This window comes from Arvicola amphibius, chromosome 5, assembly GCF_903992535.2.
Source record: "Arvicola amphibius chromosome 5, mArvAmp1.2, whole genome shotgun sequence".
Lineage (NCBI taxonomy): Eukaryota > Metazoa > Chordata > Mammalia > Rodentia > Cricetidae > Arvicola > Arvicola amphibius.
Genome location: NC_052051.1, coordinates 119,862,208 through 119,876,723, shown reverse-complemented (window position 1 = coordinate 119,876,723; position 14,516 = coordinate 119,862,208). Strand labels below are relative to the sequence as shown.

The 14,516-nt window shown below is 40.2% G+C and overlaps 1 protein-coding gene across 1 annotated transcript in view; it reads right to left on the bottom strand.

Moving 5' to 3' along the window:
* Positions 1 to 14,516, bottom strand: part of Stk32a (serine/threonine kinase 32A) — a 77,885-nt gene that overhangs the window by 52,596 nt on the left and 10,773 nt on the right. The window contains exon 3 of the mRNA XM_038331261.1: positions 3,306 to 3,479. Within this exon, the coding sequence (XP_038187189.1) occupies positions 3,306 to 3,479 (174 nt within the window). The remainder of the gene's footprint in view (positions 1 to 3,305; positions 3,480 to 14,516) is intronic.

Below are 14,516 nucleotides of genomic sequence, written 5' to 3'. Positions count from 1 at the left end.
GTTCTGTATTTTTTAGCTACTGTTCCGTGTAACTGGTTGCTGCTCACTTGGGCAAATTTATCATGTTTTATCTGTTCTTTTTCATTTACACATTTCACGTCTCAGAATTCAGGATGTCCGTTTTATACTTCACAACATTCTCAGAAGTAAAAAGATGGTTTATTCTGTATCTTAACACCAATCAAATGGAGTGTTTATTATATTGATCCTTTTGAGGGAAGTTATATTTTTTAAAGAGTTATAGTTTTAAGTTCAATTTATTCCATGATAAAAAAAAACCCATGTTATATATCACTAAACACCCTGGGAAAGAGCTGAACCATCAGAATGGATAAATAGTTGTTGTAATAAATGAAGAATAAAAGGAGATTTTATAATGGGATTCCTAGAACTCAGAAGCCCAAATTGTTCTGAATTCATCTCTTATGAGATTCACATGAATTCACATGAGCCATATTCTCAGAACAACACTTTGCTATCTATCATTTAAATTCCTTAGACAGAGGAAGATTCCTTAATTAACCATGTATCTGGTCATAAACTTTAACACTGATAATATGTCTTTAATTTATTGGAACATATAAGAGCTTGGACTATCATCTCAGCATTATTATTAAATTTTTTGAGGTTAAATATATCATTTCTTCTTCCCTTTTATACCGCCAATCTTCCTTATGTACCCCAACTTGTTCTCAAATTCATGGCCTCAATTCCTTTAATGGTCGTTACTTTTTTATCTATTTATGTGTGTGTGTAGTTCTAAATATATATATACAGCCTACTCATTCTGTATTATGTTACTTCTATGTATATGATTTTAAGACTGACCACTTGGTATTGAATAAGCAACCTGGGGGCTCTTCTCTGGAGAACACTATTTCTCCTGCTTTCAGCATTCCTTATTCATTCTTTGTTTAGGGTTGAGGACCTTTGAGAGTCCCTCCTTCCACGCTAGCATGTCAATTGGTGTCATCTGATCAGGTCTTGTGTGGACAATCACGTCCAATATTATTATTACTAACACCCTATTTATCATTCAGAAGCACACTGTTCTAATGGCAAATTATATAGCCCCACATAAAGATAATGGAAGGTTGAAATCTTTGCCTTTAATGTGCCATATATTTTTTAAAGACATATTTCCTTGATCATGTGTAGGTGTATGTCTGTGTGGAGGTACAAGTGTGTGTGGATGCTGTGTTTTTGAAGGCTGAAGATGTCAGACATTCCTGGAACCAGAGCGAAAAGTAGTTATTACTGACTTCGATGCTGGGGTGCTCTTACCTCCTGAGGTACCCCTCGAGCTCGAATGCTCCAGATGCTAAATGTGCAGTTATTATTTGCTTCTGGTTAGCCATTTGCGTGGCTTAGCTAGCATCTATCCCTTCATAGTTTTGCCAAATAATAGCAAGGCAACGGGAAGCTAAACATGCATGGCTTCACTCTTGGAATAGAAGGACTCAAATATCAAAAAGGGTCAGAGATTCTCAGAAGTACAAAATGCACAGATGGCTCATAAAATACAGCGCATGAGAGGTGAGTTGGGCCCACACAGAGCAGAAACACACTTGATTTGTTCCGTGACCCCAGAAGGACAACATTTCCGTTTGTTTCCATGCTGCGTCCAGAATGCCCACGTTTTTTCATACATCTCAATGTGAGAAGACGTTCCAGCACAAACAAGTCCTCTGAAAATGGACAGGAAGTAAAGACTGTGGGAGTATAAAAAGTTAGAAATAGGGGTTCATCTCTCATGTGCCACATGGTTTGAGTGACCCCAATCTGAAGAGAATTGATAGAGGAAGGACGGAGGTGTGAAGGAGGAAGAGACAGAGCAACAGTCAAAACGAAGGAATGAACTTTTTCCAGGTTCTAGGTGAACCTCCTGCCTGATTCCTCTTGGAATAAAGCTCTTCCCAGAAAGAGCTGCCAAGAGCCAGCAAGCCTGGCCTTCAAAACAAGATCTCTAATTACCCACAAAACACCAGGTGTGTAAATTGCCATCTGAAGTCCTGTGTGATTAACTGGCTAGTTTTCCATTTTACTATTACATAAAGAGCACATTTCCAATACAAATGGCCTCACCAAAGATGGAAAGTTAAACAGTTACTTAAGTCTCCCCACTAAAAGCCAGCAAAAAAAAGGGGTGGGGATTAGTTCATGTGCCTGCAAATTTTGGTGGTACGCATTCATCCACAGGCTCAGAGTGGATCCAGAAATGTTAAAGGTAAATGCAGCACCCAAATATGCTATCCAACTCAGGCTATACTGAGCCACAACTGTTCTAAAACCTTCAGTCAGCTCTTCAAAGAGCAGAGAGGACAGCAGCGAGGTTTTCTGCATTGGCTTTTATCTAATGGTATGTGATTGCTGTATGTATTTCACATGCATTTTTAGTCTTTCACACACACTTGGGGTTGGAGAGATTCAGTTTTAGATCCTGACAGTGCCAACCATCAGCAAATCTTTGAACCACTTTCTTCTTCTATACAATGGGAATGCTACAATCAAATGGGAAGTCCTTGTTGATGCTCAAGGATTTAAACAGTAATAAAATAATGTCTCCCAGTGCACAGCGCAAAGTAAGTCTCAGTAAAAGTAACAGATATGATGGTGATTTGATTATTAATAAACCTAGGTGATAATTTCATATTTATAAATCATGATTTTCTCAAGTTAATACAGGTCTAGTAATAGCTGCTCTGATCCTTTATTCATGTTGTTTTTGAGATAAATGAGATATATAGTATACAAGATCATCATTAAAGCTACTAGTTCTTTTACAATTGTAATGTACCCCTTCCTGTTTAATGGATATATCCCCTCAGAACCCCTTATTTGTTTTCTTAAGAAAATTCTTGAAGGGCAGGAGACTTTGTGTTTTTGTTGCTCCTGTTAGCAGCGGACACGTGGGGGACTCAATACAGTTGTCATGATAGGAAGACGTGAAACCAAGTTTTCTCCTGTGAGAATTTTCTTTCTTATCTTGACATCTGCATGCTTCTACCTGTATTTGAATCAATTAATTTAATATTTAAGATCTCACCTGTCACCATTCCCTTCTATTTATATATCCATATTTATAGCCATGTACCAATAGACATTGAGAGTGATTTTCAGTCTTGTCATTTACTGTGACCTTGGGCAAATGAACCTCTATATGCCAACCACCCACAAGGGGCAAGCAACCAACCCTGAAGGGTTGCTCCAACAACTAAGTGAGCGTTAAATGCTGTGATGAGCCAAACTTTGCTCAGCGCAGTGTCTTGTCTAAGCCACGGACTGTCTCCTTGGACTTGGCTGACCTGTGGATGATGCGCTGGCTCTGCAGGTAGTCCAGGGCCATGGCCAGCTCACAGATGAAGAGCTTCACCGTGTCTTCCTGAAAGTGGACATTCTGCTGCAGGTGATAACGCAGGTCCCCACCAAGGAGCAGATCCACCACCATGAACATGTCCTCTTCATCTTGGAAGGAATACCTGGAACAGCATTAGAAAAGTTAAGTATCAGGGCTGGCGAGATGGCTCAGTGGGCAACGTGCTTGCATGTAAGCAGGAGGACCTGAGTTCAAATCCCCACACTGAAATAAAATCATGGCATGGTGGCTAGTGTGAGAAAGCCTTGCACTGGGAGCCAGATATAGGCTGATCTGAGGTTGTGGGGAGGCCTCTCTGGTCAGCCTCTTTTACCAAGATCATGAGCTTCAGGTTTGTTTAGATAACCCGTCTCAAAAGTAAGGTAGACAAGCAATTGAGGAAAGACAATGTCAACCTTGGCTTCCATGTATGCCTACATGAGAGAGTGCACCTGTGGGCACACATGAGCACACATGCAAAGCACACACACAAAAAAATTAAATTAGGGCTGGAGAGATGACTCAGCGGTTAAGAGCATTGCCTGCTCTTCCAAAGGTCCTGAGTTCAATTCCCAGCAACCACATGGTGGCTCACAACCATCTGTAATGAGGTCTGGTGCCCTCTTCTGGCCTTCAGGCATACACACAGTAAGAAAATTGTATACATAATAAATGAAAAATTATTTTTAAAAAAATTAAAGTTAAATACCAACTACACTTACAGGATAGAGTAACAGAGGCAAGCCCTACTAGGTTGCTGTTATACTTCCATTCCTTAGGAAGGAATTAGGGAACAGTGAAGTTTAGGTGACCTCTACAAAGTAAAAATCCCAATAAAGGGATCTACATGGACCAAAGGAAATGTGATCGAGAACAAGATCACATCATGAAGCACAAACAAATGAGAGAACTCTGTGGATGGGGTACAGTTAAGACTGTTAGGACACTGGGTATGATGGGGAAGCCTGAGTTTGGGGGACAATGCATGGCAGGAACTCATTCAAAAATCTACAGACATTGGGGGTCACTGGCATTGTGATGCCTGCTGTATGAGCAGATACCAGCTCTCTGCTTGAAGGAGAATGGAGCTGAGGGCTGGGAGACAGAGTGAGATGCAGACAGCCACACATAGTCCCCGGCTACATAGCATACACAGAGCCTCCAGCAGAGATATGGGGACCTGCTTAGAGGCCCAGCGCCTTGGTAATGATGCTCTTCTCCAGTGGGGATTTGTTTTGTTGTGCTCGTGGCTCAGGCATGATATATTGTCACGACAAAGCTATCTAAAGCAATACTGCTTTGATGTGTCTCTGTTCTCCTAACGTCACTGAAATCATATTTTGAAGCTTCATTTGCATTAAAGAACTAAGTGCCTGCAAGCAGTACCGGAGGAAGCATATAAATTCCCGGTGATGAATTCTCTGCTCAGGAGTAACTGTTGAACACCAATGACAGGACAGATCCTACAGGGTGAGGGGGGATTTATAAACAATAAGGAATGAGAATATCAACAAAGCATTAGTCTAAGGGAGGTGATGGTCTAATGAAGACTGATAGTCCCTGATGTTCGTTGGTTGGATAAACAAAATTTCATAGTCACAGAGAAGATATCAGAACTTAAGCTCTTAGGGAATTATGACCAATGCAGGAAGTGATTTTTCAAACTTTGAGATGCGAATGCTTGGTATTATCTTTAGGAATTACGTATCCTCTATACCTCAATGGGATGGCTGGCTGCCTATCTCTGCTTCAGGTTTAAAGGGCACCAGGAAAGCTGCTGGGTAGACACACTTCCATCTGAAATCCTTCCAACTGCACCAAGCGCAAATTTTATCCCCTGTGTTCTGGAGATCTTTCAGTGAGCCGCCCTGGGGTAGTTAGTATGATGTAATCACACCCAAGGTCTCTCACAGCTGCTCCCAGCAGTGGAGCAGAAAACATGCTTGCTCATGGGCTGAGCTGCTGCTGACGGAGTAAGGACGGTGAGAATGGGGTGCTGAAAGAAGGGAGAATCCAATCATATATATAACTAGAAGCCAGTGGGAAGATAGCCCGTGGAGCAGACTTATGCTACACTCTGCTGTTAGCTGCCTTGCATTCTCAGGTGCCTGAACACTCACCTGCTGACACACCCAGGGGCTCCCTCTCCTCTCCTATTGCCACACTAAGCTCTAAGTGTAAATATTCCTTTTACTAAATTCAGTCTCGACAGCAAACCTTTTTACTAAGGCTTGAGTTAGGCGATTTTTATCCATAAAACAGGCAGATGCGATTGCCAGCAGTGACAAGCTAAGAAGTGTGTCCCAACATGCAGGGGATTAATAAGCAAAGGGAAAAGAGGCCACGGCAAGAAGCAACATGCTCGGCTGGCCAGCAGTCAAGTCTGATTGCTGAAAACCATCTTCCTTCTTCAGCTCATCACATCTGAAGCCTACTTAAGATTCTTAATTCTCAAAGGGAAAAGATGAGTGTTCAATTTTTTGAAAATATTTAATTAAAAATATTCAGGCATAATATAATTTAGTGATACACAGAATGTTTGGGTTCTTAGCATAATCTGATTGTTGAAAATACAAAAACCTTCCTGGTAACTCAGCCTTGTGTCACAGAGACTCACAGCTGGTTTTCTGTGACCATTGTTTCCTGTGTCATAGCATGGCATAGTTCTGAGCTGGCTATGCCCACCTTAACAAGTCTAGCCGTGATGTATGTGAAATTCACTAGGCTGTATGTTTATTAATACTCCCACAGGTCAATCTGATGGAGGCAGTTTATAAACTGACGTCCCCCCTTCCAGGTGGCTCTAGTTTGTGTCATTTACAAAAAACTAACTGGCAGAATGGTATTGCGCTCTCTCTCTCTTTCTCTCTCTCTCTCTCATACACACACAAAATAAACACACAAAAACATGTGTACATATGCATGTATGTGTATACACAGTGTACATATAATAGATAAATTTTAAAAGACAATATATATAAAATAAAAATGAAATAAACAATGATGATTCATGCATAAAATTTTCTGCCAAAAGCTTACTTTGTCTAAATGATAAGATTTATACATCATTTTTATTTTAAAGTTTTTATTTTGTATTTTACTTGATTTTGAAATGCAAATATATATGAGAAGAGTACTTTCTTCTACTTGTAACCAATATTACTTGCCTCATTGAAAAAAGGAGCTAACACTGTCAGCTTCTGATCTGTATAACTCAAACTAGAAACATTCGCCAAATACAGACTCAATGTCCATAGTTCCATACTACACAAATATTCCTTTCTTTAAATTGAACCACTCACTGTATGACCCTGGAGGTCAGGGTAGTGGAGAGAGTGTGAAGACGGATAACTAACACGAAAGACCTTTCTTTCTTTCTTTCTTTTTTTTTTTTTTTTTTTTTTTGGCAGACAATATAGCTTATCAAAATAAAATCCCAGAGACATGTATGGGGTTACCTATTTTCAAGTCATTGGTAAATGTGGTTCCATAGACCGTCACACCTTTGGTGTATTACAGGTTATTGCCATTACCTCCAAAACTGGATGGTAAGTCCCTATTGGTAAAGACACACCAGGAATTTGAGTCAAAGGGCATGGAGAAAATGAACTGGTACTAACCTGGAAGCTTCATCATTACTGGATAGCCTGAACAGTTCTACAATGGTCTAAGAGTTCTAAGATTAGAAAAAAGTTAATCCCCAGTATTGCCTGACTGTGGAACCTGCAAGCTACCATAGCGAGTATTCTGACATGGTAAGCCCAGCAGTGCAGAGGTGGCATGGATGTTATGGGAGTAACCAACCTCTCTATAATTGTATTTAAGGCCAGCTCCATAAGAGAGAATGCATGCATAATAATATTAATTTGACATAAACCACCTGTCTTGCTAGGCCCTAGGCCTATGGGAGAACACAATACTTTATTCTGCTAAATGGACACAGTATTAAATTGTCCCATAAGTTCTTATCTTAATATATATAAGTGCATGTTTTAACCCTCATTAATGAACTTCCTTTTTATTGGTGTCTTTACCAATAGGGACTCATTCATCAATTAACTTCCTTGTTAGTAGATAGTGATTAAAGCAAGAACTCACAACTGGTCAGCATGCACAGAATAAGAAAGTGTGGTGTGCTCGGCTGCAAATGGAACATCTATATCACACATGTTCTACAATCTCAAGGACATCACAAAAGAGGGGGCATAAAGATTGTGTGAGTTGGGGGTAGTGAATAACTGTAGAACAACAGTGATTATTTTAGACATGACAAGACCATTCACATGTGAATCACTATCACACTGACTGTGTGCATAATATTAGTAGAAGAGCAAGTCACTAAAATCCAATCATGAAAGGAGGAGTTCTGGTCGGCCCACCTGTATCTGAGGAGCCATTGGCAGCTGATAGTTACTGAGGGAGGGCAACTTAGTTCTTATGCAGCCATTGAGAATCTACCTGTGCTCCAGTTGTATGCCCACACCCATGTGCATTCAGTCAGCACTAAGTGGGCTCAGTGAGTTTGGGGAAAGGAATGGGAAGGTAGCCGAGGAGTTAGAGGGGACGGAAAGGAGGGCGAATTTGATCAAAGCACATAATATTCATTTATGAACTACTTGAACTGTTTTTATAAGAAACATAGATCTTTGGGTCTTGTATTCCATTGCTTCTCTGACCAACATCTTTTATATTCTAGCAAAAGTTTTGTTAAGAGATCAAATCTTTTTTGTCACAGTACTTCAGCAGGCTGGAGTTCTGCAAATTACATGTATGTCCCACATTTGACATGCTTCACAGGTATGTATTTTGTGGATATTGGTAGACTGATCCGAAGGCTTACTGAAGTTAATATCATATGGATTATTCATTTGGGAGAAATGCAAAACCACTTTACAGCTGAATCTATGCACTTTAATAAACATGTTTATAATTAATAGATCAACCTTGTACTGTTATTTGCCATTATGCATCATTGTCTAGAAACTAAAGTTCTTTCAGAGTGGTAAAATTGAATTCTATCATTTCTCCTTTATGTTTTAAATGGAGTACTTTAATAAGGAAAAATGATTTAATAAACTATTTAGTTATGGTGAGGTGTAGTTCAGATAGAAAAGATTAAAACAGATGTTTAATAGTGATCTCCCCTTTAGCAATGATTTTCAAAATGATTTGTTTTCTAATATCTTCCAAAAGCAACCAACACAGTTTTTTTAAGTGTCCCAATGAGTTTGTGGGTTTGGCATTATCATTTCTGCTCTTATTTTGTTTGCAATGCTCATTCTTGAACCGGGGAGACATAATCAAGCAACAACACAAACGTTGATATGACCAAGTAGGATTTGATACTTTTATGGTATACAAACATATTGCTAGCTGTCTTGTATAATTCATATTCCAGGCAAATGTGGTTGTTGGAAATATTCTCTCTCTCTCTCTCTCTCTCTCTCTCTCTCTCTCTCTCTCTCTCTCTCTCTCTCTCACACACACACACACACACACACACACACACACACACACACAGAGAGAGAGAGAGAGAGAGAGAGAGTGAGAGAGAGAGAGAGAGAGAGAGAATGGAATGGTTATGTGCAGACTCAAGCGTAACCTATGATAAACACATTAATTTTCATAATGAAAGTAAGTCCTCTCATCACTGAAGGTGCTGGTCTGTAATGACAGACAGATAAATATGTGTTAGCTCTCTCCCATCAGCACACATACCACTGTTAGAATGGCAGCACTGCTACTCACCAAGGCATCACGGAAAACTGTGTATGCTACGGCTATTCCTACTGTTTGTTACAGTATTTCCAACTGATTAAGCACAGTAAAGTTGCTGTTAGTTACTCTTGCCACAAACTGGATACAGTGAGCATAACATGAGAAGAGCTTAACATTTTTGATGAATTCTCATGCCATTTTCTGCAGCGACTGCACCATTTTACATCCTCACCCACAAGGGCAAGGGCTCCAGTGTTGTTTATTTTTACTTTTTGGCTCTTTTATTCTTTGTTTTTTACCTTTTTGGTGGCAGGCACCCTCTACCTATATTCTTTATCGGTTTTCAAAATGGGATTTTTCCTTTTATAATATTTGAAATAATTGTTTTTTCTGTATACTATCTATGGAAGACTCTTGACAGGCATTAATTTATGAACTGTCTCTATTTTCTCTCATTTTATGTGCTGTCATTTTACTTCTTGATCACAGCTTTAAAGAACTGTCTGTCTCTGTTCCAATGAGAAGTTTCATAGTACAGACTGAGCAGGACCACACACACACACACACACACACACACACAGAGAGAGAGAGAGAGAGAGAGAGAGAGAGAGAGAGAGAGAGAGAGAAAGAGAGAGAGAGCAACAATTTTAAAAAAGACACCACAGATTTGGAAGAGAACAAGGGATGGCTTGGAAGTATGAAAGAGAAGGGAGAAATGGTGTAATATTATAATCTCAATAAAAAAGTTAAAAATTTAAAAAATCTTTTAAAGAGTACACTATCACACCCAACTCTTTGTAAAATTCAAGAGCAGTTTATGGATTTTGTTTGTTTGCTTGCTTTTCTTTCCTAGATAGGGTTTCTATGTGTGGCTAGCCTCAAACTCACAGATTCCCACTGTCTCTGCCTCGCTAGGTGCTAGGATTAAAGATGTGCACCACCACACCCAACTTCATATTCTGTTTTCTTAAACCATCCAGACTTTCATAGGGTCAGGATAAAGTCTATAGATTAGTTCAAACCTGTTGGCTTTTTTTCACTTAGTAGTTCATGTTGGAGAAGGCACCATAAAGAGTTACCTGTCATTCCTTTCCTCAGCCATGTTACATGTTTAATTAAGCTATCCTCTGTGGGAGACTACAAAGCTGTTTTCAAGCTTTTTTTTTTTTTTATGGGAGATTCCAGTAATACGTTAGTATATATGTAGTGCATGTGTCTTTTTATATTCTAATTAGCATTATCATATATTGCTAGAAGTGGGTTTGCTAGTATCAGGATTCAGTGCAACAGAGGGCAAAAGCACACACAGTTGTGTCAGATACTGCCAAATCTGTCTTTGAGTGTCTGTGCCAATTTGGAATCCCGCCAGTAACATATAACATTATAGACATCGTCACATTCATTCTATAGGGCATACTGTCAAATTTCCGAGGGAGGGTGTTCAACTTCAGAAAAATTTATCTGTGCACTGTAGTGTGGAGCTCGGCGGGAAGGCCTGCTTTTCATCCCGCCAGGCTCCCGGCTGCCGGCTAGCTTATGCCCCAAAATAATTACACGGAAACTGTATTCTTTTAAACACTGCCTGGCCCATTATTTTCAGCCTCTTACTCACATCTTGATTAACCCATATCTAATAATCTGTGTAGCACCACAAAGTGGTGCCTTACCGTTTAGTTTCTAGCATACGTCCATCTTGGGCTGGAGCTTCGTTGCATCTCTCTCCCTGAGGAGAGGCACGGCAGTCTCACTTAGGAGAGGCGTGGCATCTGACTGAGCCATCTACCTCACTTCCTTCTTCCTGTTCTGTCTACTCCGCCCACCTAAGGGCTGGCCAATCAAATGGGCCAGGCAGTTTCTTTATTAGCCAATGAGAGTCCTCCATCAGTGCACTAAGCCTTGGAACTTACAGAGTTCTTATTTCTCTGCCCTACTAGTGCCTTACAGAATTTACTGAGAAAAAAATGCAGCTTAAACATCCTCATTAAACCAGTGGCCAAATGGTATTACCCGCTCTTGTGTATTTACCCAGACTAAAGAACTACATAACTGAAAGTCATGAAGTTGATGACTCACAGTGCAGGCGGATCTTTTAGACAGAATGGAACTGAGAAAATTACTATATAGTCAAACTTCCTACTGTGTAAGGACAATTTTCATGTACATCTCAGAGACATAAAAGCTTGTCCTGCATGAGTTTATCTCAGCTCTACTTGAGTCTCTCATGGATCTTGGGGTTGTTTCTACTTCCCTCCTGTGCAATTCCAAAGCACTCAGACACTTGCCTGTAATAGAACATTTCAGAGACTTAGCGCTGGATTCTCTTCTGAATCATGCTGCATTTTCATAATTTATCCATTTAGTTTCAAGTCCTCACTTAAGAGAAAATTTTAAAGATCCTATGCCTTCTTCATCTCTGTATCCACCAGGAAGCTCTGGCATGTAGCCTGGTTTATCATGTGTACTTGTTTGTTTAATAATATTCTACAAATATTTATTGCATATTTATACCCCGTACAATGCATTGCAGTTAAAGTGACACAAAGAATAGGAGTTTTCTTCTCTTTCGAAATCAATCATCTTAAAAAATAAATATTTACAGAAATAAGCTGATAGAAAACTTGATAAGAAATGTGAAAGAAAAATACAAATTACTATGATAAAAATTAACAGAAGGCCCTAAAATTAACTGTAGGGATCATAAAAACCTCAAAAAATGTAAAATGAGCCATAAACTGAAGTCTTCATTAAAACACATAGAGATTTGTGACGTTCACAGTGAAAAACATGGTGTGTAGTTATTTTCTTTTAAATTCACAGAATAGGCTGCAGATTATGTCCCCATGTCCTTATGTCATAGCTGATTGTTCAAAGCATTGACCTTTCTCCAGAGAGAACTCTGCAGATTTTGTGACCCATCAGCTCATACGGGCTCTGGAGGTCTTATTTATGAAGTCTCTCCAGGGGAAATTTGGCTACTATTATTTGTCCAGAATCTCCTGAGAGGTTCCCTTAGAGAATAAGATACCCAGTAAACAGGCAAAGGGGAATAACACGTCTTGTTCCCCATATACGTGGAAAAGCCGAGACACATGCTTACATGTTAACAAGGAGCAATTAAATCAGAACATTACACAAAGGGTTAGGAAAAAAAAAAAAAACCCAAGCGTTAGAAATTGATTTGGAGATCTGTGACAATCACAGACCACTGTAGAGAGAATGATGAAACTTGGTGATTCTGGGTTATTGACAGGATAGGAAAAGGTCACTTGTGATTGGGAAATAGATGGAAATGCCGTGGCTGATATTAGCAGGGTTCAGGAAGCGTTGAATCAGAAGTGCTGACCTGTCATCCCTCAGTAAAGAGAACATCCATGTGGCACAGTTGGACTCTCCATCCCCCATCTCTCTGGCCAGAAAGACAATTCATTCCTTACTGAGCAAGTTGTAAAACTCCATGAATTCTGGGGCAAAGGAAGGTCTCGAAATGACAGATACTTCGTCCTTCCTATCCTTCTCCCTAATTCTCTATATACAATATGCCTGACTTTCTTTCAACCAAATAGTGCCTACATCCAAACTGGACCAATAGCATCTTCTGCAGAGTTGGGAGCAGTACTGTGTCCTGTGTTAGCAGGGATGTACTAGCTGGCGATGTTTTTGATACCTGACAAACTCTTCCAGGCAAGCAAATAGAAACCTATGCCCAACTTGAGTATTTTAAAAAACAAGTAGTGATTTTGTTCCACTAAAATTTATTATTTATCATGCTAAATGATGTCTATATTCTTACTTAGTCCTTTGATTGTGTTTTTTTAAATGTTTTTGTTGAAGAAATGATGACTGAATACTTTATATACATAATGTTAAGATGGAATGTAAGTTAACATTGTTGAAATCCTGACTGACCCTTGGCACTGGTTTTTGCGGCTCTGACCCAGTGTGCCGACTTCTCTAAAGGGACAAAGCTAATACATACCATGCAAGGAACTGACCTGAAGATGGCACGAGACTGTCACTTTCCATAGGATACTTGAGACTATATTACTTTCCATATAGATATTCTTACATTTATCCTAAGAATCTACATTCCTATTTTCATTTTTTGAGACAAAGTCTTACTAGGTAGCCCTGTCTTGCTTCAAACTCTCCATCCCCCTGCCTGAGCCTTCCACGTGCTGAGGCGATAGATCTGCACAGCCATCCTCAGCAAGAATCTTCTTGAGGCTATGAGAATCCTTTGTGATTAAACCCCAGTCTTATAGATCTTGAAACATTTTAGAAACTACAAAACCAATATCTTCTATGTTCAGTCTATGTAGAAAAACACAGAATGCTGATTCGGTTCACTTTGAATTTACAGACCACAGATTTTAAACGGATACTCAGAAAATACTATTCTAATTTTTAAATTTTACTTTTTCAGTTATTTCTCAGCTTCTCTCCTTAAAAATCTCCTGCTCTAGGATCTGGACATTTCTGGCACCCTCTCCTCAGCTGCCCAAGGACCTAGCTGGGGGCGTCTTCCTGGACACCTGGGAACCCCTCTAGAGTCAAGTCTCTGCCAACCCTAGAATGGCTCCCTTAAGTAAGATATATAATTCCTTGTTCCCATATCCACCCTTCCTATATCCCCAACCATCCTACTCATGAATATCTTGCATATCACCATAGAACCTTCACCTGGCATTGGATGGAGGAAAATGACAGGACCCCCACATAGGAGCACCGGACTGAGCTCCCAAGGTCCCGATGAGGAGCAAAAGGAGGGAGATCATGAGCAAGGAAGTCAGGACCGTGAGGAGTGCGTTTACCCATTGAGACGGTGGGACAGATCTAACGGGAGACCACCAAGTCCAGTTGGAATGGGACTGATGGAACAGGGGACCAAACCGGACTCTCTGAATGTGGCTGACGGTGGAGGAGGACTGAGAAACCAAGGACAACGGCAATGAACGTGAACTCTACAGCATGGACGGGCTCACTGTGAGCCTTGTCAGTTTGGTTGCTCACCTTCCTGGACTTAGGGGGAGCTGGGAGGACCTTGGACTTAACATAGTGAAGGGAACCCTGATGGCTCTTTGTCTTGGAGAGGGGTGGAGTGGGGGTATGGGTGGAAGGGAGGGGAGGGAAGGGGGAGGAGGAGGAAAGGAGATGGAAATCTTTAATAAAAAATGAGAAAAAAAATCTCCTGCTCTTCTTTCTCAGTTTGTGATTTCATGGTATGTAAGCAGAGACAATAACATGAACATTACTTCCTCAAGGCCTACCAACAAACCTGCTGCCTCCCCCCACATGCTTCCTGTTCTGTGTTCTCTCCTATTGCAGTGAAAGTAGCATCCACATTTCTACCTCAGGCTAGCCCTTCCACCTGCACTTCTGACTTAAGGCTAGCCTGTTCACCTTCATCTTCCTGTTAGGGGATAGCCCATTTATACCCTGTCAG